The sequence below is a fragment of the Notothenia rossii genome, assembly GCF_949606895.1.
Source record: "Notothenia rossii genome assembly, chromosome: 6".
Taxonomy (NCBI): Eukaryota; Metazoa; Chordata; class Actinopteri; order Perciformes; family Nototheniidae; genus Notothenia; species Notothenia rossii.
The window spans coordinates 5,993,956-6,009,526 of NC_136909.1; the positions used below are offsets into that span (position 1 = coordinate 5,993,956).

General features: G+C 40.8%; 1 protein-coding gene across 3 annotated transcripts in view; it reads right to left on the reverse strand.

Annotated features, from left to right (window-relative positions):
* Positions 1-1,021: 1,021 nt before the first annotated feature.
* The window catches only part of piwil2 (piwi-like RNA-mediated gene silencing 2), a 63,050-nt gene continuing 48,500 nt past the window's right edge, over positions 1,022-15,571 (reverse strand). For 2 of the 3 annotated variants that reach the window (XM_079690044.1, XM_079690043.1), the window contains exons 20-24: positions 12,695-12,783; positions 12,363-12,468; positions 6,771-7,024; positions 4,969-5,076; positions 1,022-1,641 (exon numbers count right to left, since the gene is read on the reverse strand). In XM_079690044.1, coding sequence (XP_079546170.1) covers positions 1,485-1,641; positions 4,969-5,076; positions 6,771-7,024; positions 12,363-12,468; positions 12,695-12,783 — 714 coding nt within the window. In that variant the 3' untranslated portion in view covers positions 1,022-1,484. Of the gene's footprint in view, positions 1,642-1,795; positions 1,978-4,968; positions 5,077-6,770; positions 7,025-12,362; positions 12,469-12,694; positions 12,784-15,571 lie in introns of those variants that run through there. The other variant, XM_079690045.1, reaches the window with a different exon arrangement.

Consider the following 15,571-nt stretch of genomic DNA (forward strand, 5'->3'; position numbering starts at 1 on the left):
AAGACTGTGATATGTTTATGTAGCAATAATAAATATGACATATTTGTTAAATGTCTCCAGTACCGATAAAAACACCGATAACGTTGGAGCTTAACGGCTTGTAAAACACACGTGATGACGTCACCAACGAATCGACGACTGAATTCAATCATTTATTTGAATCGATAGAGATTTTATTTGAAGAAAATGGTCCACACTTATACAGGGTTTTTACCTTCTCTCGTTACAATATGACTATCCTACAAAAATATATCATGCTGTGGTATTTTTCTAATATAAAACCTCAATTCAGTTTTACATTTCTTACATTAAATTCGAACTTCAACTGGCCCACTTCAGTTGTGACCTTAAATTCTAACTTCAACTGCACACTTCAGTTGTGACCTTAAATTCTAACTTCAACTGCCCACTTCAGTTGTGACCTTAAATTCTAACTTCAACTGCCCACTTCAGTTGTATTAGTAAAATACAGTCAAAACAAAACTAATTTGAGAGAACTCACCAAGGAGAAACCCCGCTCTGAAGCTTTTCTCCCTCTCAACCAGTGCTTTTTATGATCCACACAGGGACAGAAAAAAACCAGACACCTCCTTCATACCCATATATGTGGGAGAAGGTCATGGACCTCTGGTGTGCAGGACGGGACATGTCAATACATAGTCTCCTATGGTAGGTATGGCCTAAATACATTTTCGGGCTCCATTACTTTTCCATTGGGCCCCCTATGCACAGCCAGCTGTGAGTGAAGACAACTGTCTCCCCTCTGCTCGACACTGACACCCATTGTATCACTATAATAATAGGCCTTCAACTCAACTGACCAAACCACTTACGTTTGTATATACTGTGATTATAGAACATGAAATATAATGCATTTTCATTGTGGCGTTATACAAGAATATATTTGATTATATTAACTTTCGTTTTAATTATTCAACTTAATATGGAGACCTCAACAACATATACCAAATTGGGCAAATGTGATGAAGTTTAAATGTGTGAAGAGAAAAACAGGCGCAGGTTCTGTGTTTTAGTTCAACTTTATACAATGCAGATTTTTGTGTTATGCACAATAACGCTGAAACTGTATTAACTTCCAAATCTCTTTATCTCAAATTAAATGTTATAAATCTTTAACTTGTTACAAATTAAAATCTATCACAGTGGAAGGGTCTGAACATTAACAGAACAGAGACCAATCCTTATGCCACAGGAACAAAGGCTAAAATATACTTTAAAAACTAAAGAAAACTTGCTCCAAACTTCCTACTGGTTTTGAACTTAGAATGATTATATGCAACACATCATTATTACAGTAGTAGTGAAATATGGGTGTTACTCTTTAAGGCTTGATCTGAATATGAAAATACTTGTATGAATACTTGTAATAAATCCTTCATAGCATCCATTGAGTCTGTTGTCATCCGGCTCAGACTTTCTGTTTTTTCCTTGAACAGTTTGCCAGGGGAAGATACCGGAGCAGCTCAGAGGAAGAAGAGCTTGTCGGAGAGCTGGATGCCCGGCTCAGAGTGCAGGAACTGACCCGACAGGAAGGCCAGTTTGTGGGCGTACTTGCAGGGAGCGGGAACCCGGATGGTGCCCGGCCAGTTCCAGTACAAATGGCACATCTTGAAGGTCATCCTGGAATGAATGGGAACACAGCAACATGTTAAAGGTCCCATGTCATGGCCATTTCCACTGATCATAATTCCATGGTTGAGGTCTACTAGAATAGATTTATATTGTGCAATTTTCCAAACTCACATTGGTTTCTCAAACAGCATCTCTGTAAACTACGTGTATTCACTGAATTTCACTCTCTGCCTTTAACGGCTCGTTGTAGCTCCAGTAGCTCCAGCCCTCACCCTCCCTGTGAGCACAGTGTGCTCTGATTGCTCGGGACGTTGTGAATCGCGCTGAGCTCCGTGGAGGTGTGGTTTCCTTGTTTAGCGACAGCGAACCACAGCCAAACTCATCCTGAGCACACACAAAGTCACAGCCGAAGTAAAAACAATAAGTGTGGCTTGATATTGAGTAAGAGAAAGGTTGATAAACGCTGTGAGAGTGGGTCTGCAGAGAGAATGGGTCTGCAGAGAGAATGGGTCTGCAGAGAGAATTTCGCCGCAATCCCAACTGTCTGTTATCAGCCTGCAGCCAGGGAGGAGAGATCAGCAGAGCTGCCTGCACTGAGTGTGTGTGTGATGAAGTCCGTGGATTGGTCAATTTGGACCAATCAGCGGGGGCTTAACGTAACGGCTCCACGGACGTAACGTTAGGCCTGTCGCGAAAATCGATAAATTGACTTATCGTACGATAAATAAAAATGGACTCGATAACTTTTCTGAGCTCGATAAATTGCCGTTTACATGCGTGTTTGTTTACATAAGGATGTGACCAGCATTTTAGCTAGGAGCGCTGTGGCTGCCAGACGAGCTGTGGCTGCCGTCCATGCGCGCTGTGAGGGGCGGGGCTGACACACAGCCAGGTCAGTACACTGTGTGCACGTACAGCAGCGTAGCAGGCAAATTAATAATATAGCGACAAGCGGGAGACAACGTGTGACTTACTCGCGGGGAATTTAAAGTGAAATGGAATTGGTTACAAAACCTACACATCTCGATTCTCCGGTGTGGCAGTATTTTGGATTCAAGCCAAATCAACGAGGCCAACCTACGGACTTGAATGAGCCGGGCGGTGTGTCGCATTTCTTTAAAAAAGGTAGCGACAAAAGCAGGCAATACCACGCATTTTAAACTACACCTAAAACACAACCACTACATTCCGTTTTCCCAGCTGGGAGCAAACACGGCAGCTGGAGATGGAGAGCCCCCACCTTCCCGACAGTTTACAATCAAAGATGCATTTGCCCGGCAATGCAAACATGTTGGTGTTCCTTGCTCGAAAACTTCGAAAAACAGATTTGGATATGGCCTGTTGAGGCATCTGGGCCTTTGTATGGACAGTTTTAAGGAGATTTTTTTTGCTTGTGAGACAATGTGTGCTCATATTGATTTATTTATATATATATTTATATATATTTATCTATCCATCTATATAGAGATGGATAGATAGATGGATTGAGAGCTCTGTTTTCCAGCCTGAGTCTATTTAATTTATTGTTTTGGTTGTGTGTGATTTAATTAATTTATTATAATTTAATTAATTTGTTTATTTATTATATATCATTTATATATTTTAATATTATTTCACATTTCATTTGCAATGTTGAATGTTCAATAAAAAGTTCTGTTTGAAAGGATGTACTAGAATTATTATGATATATTATCAGTATGTCAGTGGTCTAAAATGGTCTTACAATGGTGCCGACAATATTATTGTTTATCGCAATAATTTCCAGGAACATTTATCGTCCAACAAAATTATTTATCGTGACAGGCCTACGTAACGTAACGGCTCCACGGATTGGTCCATTTCGTTCCGGGTACGGTTGACATCATGCGTACCCGGAAGAATCAGTGACGTATCTCCAACGAGGCGTTTTGGGGAGGTATTTTCTGTGTTAGAGTTTTACTCCCTACAGGGTGTACTTTGAGGGTTTTGACTCTGCAGGCCCTTTACATGCAGAAAAACCTTCATAACACAGAAGGGGACGGGTAATAACCGGAAAAGCATGACATGTGACCTTTAAAGAGGCTCTAATACTTATCTTTCCTGTAGTGTCTTATATAGGTTTGTGTGCATGTAAATGGTCTGCAAAGGCTAAAATGTTGTAAAATGAGTTTCTCTCTCACAAAATAAAATAAAAGTTAAACTACTATCTAAGTCAAAACAACGAATAGATTAAAGTGGACCTATCATGCTATATTTGAAACATATATTGTAGGGCCATACCTATACAAAACATGTCTGTGAAGTTTTTTTTTCAAAATACCAAACAGATCATGCATTTTAGCCATGCCTCATTTCGCTCCATTTGCTCTTTTCCAGCCCTGTTTTTGTAAGGGCTGATTCTGTGAGAAGTAGGGGTGTGACGGTATCCGTATTCGTCCCGTACCGTCACGGTTCGGCACATGCAGTCACACGACGAATACGCCTTTTTTTTTCGAGTGGGAAAAAAGTCTGTCATTCAGGGCAGTATCCACTACACTATATATAATCCAGGGGGCGGTATTGCGCCTAAAAGCTGTTTGCCAGCCGCCCTTAAACAACAAATGAAGAACAAGAAGCAAACAACAAAACCAACAAAATACGAGAAGAAGAAAAGTTAGTATGGCGATTTCAGATAACACACAGGAGCTAGAACCCACCCGCTTCTTTTAAATCAGCTGTGTGGGAACATTTCGGGTTCCCTGTGGACTACAATAACGAAGGAGTGCAAGTGGTGGATCGGACGAGGACGGTATGTCGGCGTTGTTCGATGGCGGTGCGGTATGCTAATGGCAACACACGCCAAACATGCTAAATCATATCAGAAGGCATCAGCCAGATTTGCCAATCACCGGAGCCCAGCAGCAGACAGCAGCAGTTCAACAGCTTATCCCCGCTGTTTTAAATAAACCATGACAGTGGCGAGCCGTGACTTTTATGTTTTATATAGGCATGGCCCTACAATATATTATTCAAATATAGCATGATAGGTCCACTTTAAGTAAAAATAAGTTAAACATAAATAAATCAGGAAGTATATAAGTGTGTGTGTGTGTGTGGTCTGTTTTATTTTATTTCTGTTTGTCAGTATTATTGTTATTATTTTTATCTTATGTATTCTGTATATTTTGTAAGTAATTGCTGTTGTTAAATGTTTCTTTTTCTTATGTACTTCTAGTAATTTTATTTAAAAAATAAAAAATGTTGTGCTTTTGGTTGTACATGTTGTGTATTAATCAATACAAATGAGATCACAAAAAAAAAGGAAGTATATACATCGTTAAGAAACATGTTTCACATTTGTAGCAGTAATCAATATATTGCTAAGTGTAAATAAAATAATAGAAAGGTGATCAGTACCGCTGCAGAATGTCCGGAGAGAGGTTGGCCGTGTTGTACAGAGTGACGTAGTGAGTGGGGAGTCCACAGCCTTGGCGGATGCTATGTGCCATCAGATAGAAATCCACCCTGAATAAAACAAATACAGAAACGTTACTGTTAGAGACGTGAGAAAGCTTTCGATGGTGTCATCATGAGGGCTGCCACCAGTTAGGAGGCGTGTGGCGCAGTAGACTAGTGCGTTGGTGTTTGGATCAGGGGAGCACAGGTTCAAACCCCACTGCAGTCAGCATGTCGTTGTGTCCTTGGGCAAGACACTTCCCCCCCAAAAATGCTCCTGTGGGGATTTTTCACAGTATTGAGTATGTATGTCGCTTTGGATAAAAGCATCTAACATAGGGGTGTCAAACGCAAGGTCCGGGGGCCAAATCCGGCCCTCGACTTCATTTTATGTGGCCCGCAAGAGCTATGAAAGAATTAAATATGTTTATTATACGGTTACATGCCGCTTTACAGGAGCAAATTGTCCATAAACTACATGTCCCACAATGCATCTAGTTTTGTGACATGCACTCTGAAGAGACTTGCAATTATTTGCCACAGACTTCTGCGTTCAGACGTAGTTAATTATGAAGTTATTACCCTTTCAGATAAGAATCCAATGCAGAGGCAATCATGTAACATAATACATTATTTTATATTATATATGTATATTTTTATATAGTCTTAAAGTTACAACTGGCCCTTTGAGTGCAACCATAGTGCTAATGTGGCCAACGATGAAATTGAGTTTGGCCCCCCTGGTCTAACAAGTAATATGTAATTAGTCGACTTAGTCTGGGAAAAAAGTATTTGTCACCTAATTTTTCCCTTCATAACAAAACACGGAGCTTAATTATCCCAAAACAGCAGCAGTGAGTCCGGCAGTAACCTAGCTTTGTATCAACATATATAGATCTATAATATATAATCATTCTGACATCAGAAAACTATCAATTTAAGCTTTCATTTCACGATGAAGGCGTAGTGTGCGAGGGATTTCTACTGACGCGCACATTTTTTGGTGTTTCCGTTTCCTGCGTAGTAGTTATTGGGTCGTTATATTCAGATATGAATTAGAGAGAATGCTCCGTGTGTGTCCTCGCTGCTTGTTCACACACATTAAGAATTCTTACCGAAGCTTCTGCTGTTTGCTTTTAGAAATAATTAATCCTATGTTCTCTGAAATGTTGTCGAGGTTTTTCTGTTCTGTTTGTAAACCAAAGAATTTAACGACTCAACGGGTCACAGGTTGAGACACTGACCAAGGTTGATTACTGTCACAATACCATGCACTTTTAAATGACTAATGCACTTTTTTGAGGCACGTGGCGCTTGCTTGTAACAAGGACACATTCAGGGCTGGACAATATATAATGATATTACATCTATACTGTCATAAACTACTACATATCGCAACATGACAAGTGTCGCTTCCTGGTTTTTAAGGCTGCATAACATGAAAGAGAATTCATTTTCCGAACTTACTTGTTTGTCTTTAACCATTTAGTCTATAATCCACATATTAGATGATATTATTTGAACCATAAATTGTGTAAATACCAAAAGTCCACTGTCTAATATCGATTACAGGGCATTTCGTCAGGTATATTGTGATGTTTGATTTTCTCCATATCGCCAATCCCTATTCCAATAACCTACGGCTGGATGAAAACAAAAAAACCAACGGTGTGTCAAGAAATGCAACCCACGCATTGACATTTGAAAGATTACTGTGTTCGCACATCTGGAGTTTTGCTGCAGACATCCTGTAAAACACTGACCAGTCTTTCTGAGTGAGGGTGTGATCCAGGATGGTTCCAGGTGGAGGTGTGGCCACGTTGTTTCCAGAAAAGGCGTAGAGGGTGGTGTTGATGCGCTTCTGCACCACAATGAACACCAGCTTGGGCTCGTAGCTGGGGAAAGTCTCAAAGCATTTGATCAGCTGTGGGATCTCGTACTGCTCCACCATGTTCATCTGACCGTCCGACACGCCATCGCGATACACCACGATCTTCTCCGGCAGGTTGTGGTTCACCTGTACAAAACAACATGGACAAGTGTGTGCGTCAGAATCAGAGAATCAGAGAATCAGAATACCTTTATTCGTCCCACAGAGGGGACATTTACATTTGTTACAGCAGAAAAGAGCAAAGCTGTGTGGGTGATTGAATACAAAAATCCCATTGCAATAGAGTGGTGCAGTGAAGATGTATTTTTGTAATCTGACCCTGAAGGCAGCATCTCCCTGGTTCCCTCCACAAAAAGCAATTGGGATTTCTCTATGTGATTTTGAGTTATTGCAGGAAAGATATTCTCAATGTTTATGATACTTAACAAGTTTCTTTCAGCCGTATAATCTCCACATATTAACCCTCTGGAGTCGGTGGACGTGCATCATTTACATAAATTAACCATATATCTTCGATTACAAGGAGTAGAAATATGATTCAGAAATCCGTGGAATCGCTGTAAGTGTAGCTTTCCAGCGGTATCTCCTGTGAGACTGTAACCAGGGCACAGCAGCCAATATGACCGCTCAAAGCAGCTTGACTTTACACTGTGTGGGATTGGTGGATTGGTGTGGCCGGCAGCCATCATGGTCTGAAATGACCAATGGACATCGAGAAATCACTAAGGACCTACCCACCAAGTAAAAAAAAACCATAAATGTTTACGTCTGTGAGGAGAAAGGGAGAGACAGAAAATGTCTTAAAACGTTACAGTCGCCGACTTCGCTAAAGATTGTTTTCGCTAGCAGCAGTGAAGATAGAGCCTCAGAACCTGAAGTCTTCGACTCTTCTGAAGAAGAAGAATACAAAGACAACAACAAGGATCCATTTGGACATGGGTAAGTGTAAATATTACAGTAATGGTGTACTGGCAATGTGTGGGGAATACCGCGAAAAGTAACAATAGGTTTATTGATATATTTTTTATCGATAGTCATGAACTTTTTCTTGGGACAAAATAGACTCCATTAGCAAACGTTTACTCTGTGTTAACGTTATTTTGGTGTGTAAAAGTGAGATTACATGTGTAGATTGAATTAATCATTAATTCGTCACACAACGGAGACATTTACAGTGGCTATAAACATGTTTTTGCCATCGATTATTGTATCATAGTGTTCTGTACAGATGAGGCTGTCATAGATGTGTGCCTGTGATTATTTTACCGTCCTGTACAGATGAGACTTTGTAATCAGATGTAGCCTATGTATATCTGTGATTTTATACTGAATGTAAAGTAACTGGAAATACCATTTTGTGTGTGTGTGTGAGAGTGAGTGAGTGAGTGAGTGAGTGAGTGAGTGAGTGAGTGAGAGAGAGAGAGAGAGAGAGAGAGAGAGAGAGAGACTCCTGTCCAACCTCCCAAACTTTCTTTTTATGTGTGCATTGTTATTTGTGCTTGAGCAACATTTTACTTGAACTTTATTTCAATGCAGTAATTATTGTCCTACATTTTAATTTGTTTTACAGAGATGTTTCACAGCTGCCTGGGCCTAATCCATCTGTGCCGGCCCCCAGGTCAAGATCTACCGTGGCTCAAGGGCCTTCACCAGAGCCATCACCACCAAGGACCAGAAGAGCAGCATCACTACAGCTGCCTCCACCTCCCTCTGCGGCTGCCACCAGGTCAAGATACACCTCAGCACAAAGGCTCCACCACAGCCATCACCTTCAACCCAGCCAGCGTGGAGGTCTCGTGGAGGTCTCGTATAGCACTTGTACACCCCACCTACACAGAAGCCCATGCACCATCACCCTCATCTTCACAGCAGCCAGACCCACTGTTTTGGAAGACAGACAAAGACCTTGACACTGTCTTGACATTTATAATGAAGAGTTGGTTGAAAGTTCTGATGTTCAATATTGTAAATAGTGAGATTTTCAAGTTTCTTATATTTATATAAATAGTTGGTTGAAAAAACCATATTTTATAATAAATTGTTGGTTGAATAAAAAGTTTGAATGCTCAATTTGTATTTGTACACATCACATGAACCTTGGTATGTAACATGACGTCATTAGTCAGTCCTAATGTATCTCAGTCCCTGCTGTGGTGAAAGTAGAGTGATAGACACCTGTTTTACTCAAAATTCGAATTAATTTATTTTCATTTTAGACATGAATTACACATTTATATACAGTGTAATTCAAATATTTCACTACTTTTGTTATCCTAAGACTTTGGTAACCAAATCTAAAACACCAAAACAATTCGATCACATGAGTACATTTGTGTTTTCACAAGAGTTTTGACGATCTTCCGAAAATCGGATGTCAAATGTTAAGCTTTGAGCTACTTATCTCATCACACAGTGCTCTAAGGTGAGTAATTTGCATATATAGCAATACCAGAGATTGTCCTGAACATTTTGATATCTAACACATGGGGTGCCATGTTAGAAGAAATACATTTAAAAGGTGATTTAAGAAAACATCTAAAAATCGAGAAAATACCCTTAGACTCCAGAGAGTTAACACCGCTTTATGATTTCTGAAGTAAAAAGCTAATGTTGGGCTATAAAGGAACTACAGCACGGTCACATGACTTCACGTCACCACGCTAAGCTAAAGGTGGCTAATGTTGGGCTATAAAAGAACTACAGCACGGTCACATGACTTCACATCACCACCGCTAAGCTAAAGGAGGCTAATGTTGGGCTATAAAGGAACTACAGCACGGTCACATGACTTCACGTCACCACCGCTAAGCTAAAGGAGGCTAATGTTGGGCTATAAAGGAACTACAGCACGGTCACATGACTTCACGTCACCACCGCTAAGCTAAAGGAGGCTAATGTTGGGCTATAAAGGAACTACAGCACGGTCACATGACTTCACGTCACCACCGCTAAGCTAAAGGTGGCTAATGTTGGGCTATAAAGGAACTACAGCACGGTCACATGACTTCACGTCACCACGCTAAGCTAAAGGTGGCTAATGTTGGGCTATAAAGGAACTACAGCACGGTCACTAGTGCTGTGTACCTGGACTCACATTCAGGTTCAGGTCCGGACTCAAGTCCAGAGGTTCAGGTTCAGGTCCGGACTTATAAGTCCGGACTTGTGTCAAGTTGTGTGAGTAACTAAAGTGAACTTATTGTGAGCTAATTATCAATTGAAAATAAACTCATAATCAACTCAAATTCAAACTCGTCAGGTTTATTGTGCGCCCTTCCAACTTGTGTCTACACCATGTCTTTTCTAGAACTCTACATGTGTTACTAACTACACAACACAACTACATACATAGTGATGTACATACAAGACTCAATATGCAAGAGTACAAGTCTATGTGTTCTTGTTCAAGAACAACAGCATATTGACATTGTCTGGGTCAGGGGTCTGCAACCTTTTTGACCAAAAGAGCCATTTCGCTCCTTTTTCTCCAAAATATTTTTGCCTGGAGCCGCAAAACATATTTCATAGCTTGATAGCTAATAAAGTTGTATTTATTGTTATATCAGACAAAAACTACAGTTGTTTTGCATTTATTAGGCTATTTATTACATTATATAAAACTGTTAACCTCTAATAAGAAACAAAGAACTCCTATAAGGAGAATTACAAATAATACACAGGCCTACTTTAAGATAAATTAAACACAGCACTTGGGGAGTCCTCTGCACATTTGAAGGAAAAAAAATATTATTAAAATAGGCCCACTTTGAAATAAATAAAACATATAGCTGCACCCTAAAAAGAGTTAAAGGTAGGGTAGGTAAGAATGGAGAAACCAGCTCGTGTGCGCTAGAATTTGAAAATACACAACCGGAAAAAATAGGCCTCTTCCTTCAGACTTTCTTACAGATTCCCTCCTCCAACACACACGAACGCGCATCATCAATGAGTCCACGAGATAAGTTTGTGCACAGATGAAAGGCTGACAGGCAGGTAGGCCATCCAGTTATTTTAGCCGGGTCGGCTAAAATGATTGGTCGTGCTTTTTACAGCGCTACGGCTTCCAGAGATTCATTTTTGTAAGTATTTATTGTCAAAGCATTTAATATATTCATTGCTATCGGGACGTTAAGAGCATTCCATGGAATATAACAAAAAGTGTTTTCTGAAATAAATTACATACCCCATTGAATTATGACTGAAGATTGTCAGCTGTCTTCCTCTCCGTGTTGTTCCTCGATACGTAAAGGCTGCAGCACCGTTGACAACTTCTCTCCACATATCAAACATACCGGTAAACCAGCATCGTTTGCTGTGAAAGCATATAACTCTGTCCACACAGAATTAAATCCTGTGTTCCTTCGGTACTTTTCTTTGATTTATCCATAGTTCGCTCATCGAGCCGGGGGTCCCCGCGCGAGCACCTCCAAGAAAAGGCGCTCGCGTGGGACCGTAGCAGGATGTGACGCATATTTTAGTTGACCTAATTAAAACCGTTTTGTTTTTTATTTATGTGTCACATTATCACCTCAAAATACGAAACATTTTCAACCGTGCAACAAAATATAAATAGTCCTACAAATACTTTTATTTTATATCCTTCTTATTTTTGTCTAAGCTCAAGGGAGCCAGAGCAGAGGGCTTAAAGGGCCGCGGGTTGCCGACCCCTGGTCTGGGTGAAGTGTTGCTCTTTCGGCAGACACTATATCACCATACATACAAAGGAGTTAGCTTAGCTACACTACCAAATATGGCAACCAGCATCCCACGCTGTCAGTGTCCACTATGTCGAAGCCAGCTTCCCTTGACGTCACACAGATCTCGCGAGCAGTTGCGATATTTTGCGAGACTTCGTGAGTTCAGTAATGGCCGCCATATCAGAAGCCAAAACAATGTTTTTCGTCTTTTCTCAGCGCAAATTTCTCGATCTATGGAAGGTTTTAGATGGTTTAGAACAAAAAGGAGAATATACGTAAGTACCGGTTCCCGACGTTCCGGTTTTAACCGGACTTGAACCGAAACTTTTTACAAGTCCAGTACCGGTTCGGCGTACCGGTACGCAGCACTAACGGTCACATGACTTCACTTCACCACCGCTAAGCTAAAGGAGGCTAATGTTGGGCTATAAAGGAACACAAAACACATTTAGAAAGCCATTGAGACAAGGGGACAGGAAGTGATAAAACACTGACTTGTATCTGGGTCATAAGACTCTTCCCTGCATCACTATAAAGTCTGTGTGCTTTTTTGTTTTTAATGGGGCATTCACATCAGAGATTCAAGTTATTGTTTCTTTAAAGGCCATTGCTTTATTTATTTAACACATGCATGCCACTCCTGACCCCCATTGAATATTTGTTTTACGACACTAGAGAAGGAAACCAGAGAAGAAGAGGGATTATCTGTGTGGTTCAGAAGGGGGATTGAATTACAAATGTTTTATGTAATGTGTGCTTGCAATACTTACTTCATAGTACTGCCGTAGTGCAGCCAGTAAGCACACTCTGAAGCCATATATCAGTTCTTCAGTGGGAGACTGGAAAGTGACTCTGGAGTACCAGCGGGTCAAAGAGCTGGGAAATAAGCAGCAAAATCACAAAATGTTTATAATATCTTGTACCTAATACATTTAAACCACTAATATGCAGATATTATACTGTATGTATGTTGTAAAATACTTTTTACCACTTTAAAAGCGGCGAGTCTTATTATGTGTGGAAAAAAACGCAAAATAAACTCATGATATTGTGCGACACAATCAATATGAATAAATAACAACTGAGAAAAAAACCACCTTACCTGTTCAGACTTGCGACAAAGCCCATGACTGATTGATGAACTTTGCTGGTGTCATGGTGGACGTCAACACCCACCACCATCAAGTGTTTCTATAAAAGTGAAATAAAGATTCATTATTTCCCCATTTACTGCTCACTATTTAACCAGTTAAGCCACATGCCCCCGGTACCGGATACAAGATATCAGCTAGCAAACTGAGATTCCACAGATTCTAGAAGTACAAGTATCATCACTGAGCGATCAAAACTCGAAAACAGACAACACACGACGTAGCTTTACGGAGCATAAACGGGAAATATTCTTACCTTTTGCTGTTTCTGATCAAAAGTTGTGTTCAATGGCATTATAACGATAAAAACGCTGCTGAAGGATAATCCATAGGTTAATCCAATGTGTCTGTCACTTTGAAATGATTACTGATAATCCATCATCATATTTATGGCTATAACCTAGTTTTCAGTTTTCAGAGTGTATGACAGCTTCCGGTTCCGGGGCATTCTGGCTACGCATCACTCATTCACCAATGGGTAATGTTTAGATGGATTTTTAGGAACTTCCCCTCCATTCTAATGGCTCTAACGGTTCAAAAGAGGTGTCAATCATCAAAATCGACCAAGGGGGGCCAGATATATATTCAAATTAGGCTTGGGCGGTATGACGGTATACCAGGGTATTTCGAAATACCGTCGGTATGATTTTCAATACCGTGACGTCACAGACTGTGCGTCAAATCACAGATGCGTTTCATTCTATTACACTGACACAGAGTTTTGATAGGGAACACATTGGTTGTAATACACAGCACGCGCCAGCAGAGGGCAGGGGAGGGCAGTCCGTCTTTCCCGCTCTCAGAGCTCAGCAAAGAGCTGAGCTGAGCAAGATGGCGGCAGCATTTGCCGGCCCCTAACTCGGACAACTAGTAAAAAAGAAAAATGCCTCTGCGCCTGTTTGGGACTATTTTGGGTTTACTCGTCACCACTTCATCCAGCACAACGAGAGACAGAGGCACTTCTTTGGGAATGTTTAAGACGGGGTGAGTGAGTGTTGACATTTTTTAATCCTATGCAACTGGTTGATGGTTTTGTCGTCGAGGTCGGACGGTTTTAAAAACGAAAGCATTTACGTGCTAAACATTCACGCGAGTAATCCAATGAATCAAATGGAAATAAGGTTTTTAACACATGCACGGAATAATATTTCCAAACTAGTTAGTGAATATAGCAAACTTTATTCAATAAGTCAAGTATTTACTCCCGGAAAATGTTTATGTATGATGATATATTGTTAACTTAGCTCACAATGGAAACAACGTCGGACATCTACAAACGCGTCCTGTATCCGATCTCAAAGCCCTTGTTTTGCACTTGCGCGCACGTCGCGGCACTTTGCGAGCGTCTCCCGGCTCGGGCTGCATTTTACACCGAACATATAATATACCGTTCGAAACATCTATTTGCCGCCGAACGCCACCTCACTCAAGTCGACCCAAGTCATACCGTCATATACCGTATACCACGATATGATGTCAGCAAGGTATGACAGTATGAAAAAAATGATACCGCCCAAGCCTAATTCAAATTCACCCAAATGACCCCAGAAGTGTTTTTTTTTTTTCTAAATCTCTCTAAAAAGGTAAAATGTCACTTTTTTTTGCATCAATCTGGATACAGGGTACTTATATGTTATAGTTTGGATTCCTAAAGCTTTTAGTCTACTATCCCTTCATTCTGTATTGATTCTGACTTTACTACATCCAACTCACATGTTTATCATTGCTTTGAGAAAAAAGATGATTAATTTACCCCTTTTCGAAGGGAAGATCTGGTCATTTGATCTGAAGCCTGAGCCCTGGGAAACAGGCTCGGGGCTTAACTGGTTAAAATGATAAACAACATCTCCGGAATGCTCTTCCAATGTTACTCAAGGTTCCTTCTCTTCTCTAGAGATCCTTTTACAGGACATTTACGGGACATTTTTAGTAACGATCTAACAGGTATCAGATCCTAGGACGAACCACTAAGTTCCTCTGATTGAAAATGTGTGCAGTCTAAGGCTATCATTTATCTAAGCGATGTATCTTATGGCGCGTTTCCACTGCAGGGCCTCGCACGGCTTAGCACGGTATAGTTAGGCCTTTGTAGGCCAGGCTCACTTTATGCTGCGTTTCCATTACAGTTTAGTAGAGGGGGCAGTAACTATGGTAACGCAGTGTAGGCGGAGCCTTGGCGTCATCTTCAATGAGAACCACAGAAAACCAACATCAGCCGTTAGCTCTTAGCCCTCAGAGCTCACAGCTCCTCATATTTGTTCAGAAACTAGACAAAAGTGAAACAAGTCCAAACCACAGACTGTCTGTGTCATGGAGAATACAGTCGCTGGTTTATTTATGTCTGTAGGCCGTTGTTGTGAGTGTGGACGGTCGGAGCATATACGGCGTTAGCTTAGCCGATCTCCATTCAGAAAACACGCATTTTAAAAGGTTCTTCGCCTGCCGTCTGTCTGCAGACTTGTCAAAGCATTAATTCATGGTTTTTACTATCCGGTATCAGTGTGTTGTTACTTCGGCATCATTTTGAAACGTGTATTACAATTAAATCACGGTCAAATATGTTCATCTTGTTGTAGTTGTAGCCCCCGAGCCAGCGATTCTCTCACTAGTTTAGCATACTCAGCCCGACTCAGCCCGGAAAGAACCTCGATTTTGGAGGCCCAAAAAACTGTGAAAAAGTACCCGTTAGCCGGAACTACGCCGAGTAGAAACGCAACAAAAAACGGGCCGGGTTTGGCACGGCACGCTTAAACCGTGCTACGCGCTGTAGTGGAAATGCGCCATTACATGCTTAGCAATTAAATGTACATATAAATAGAGTATTAGTA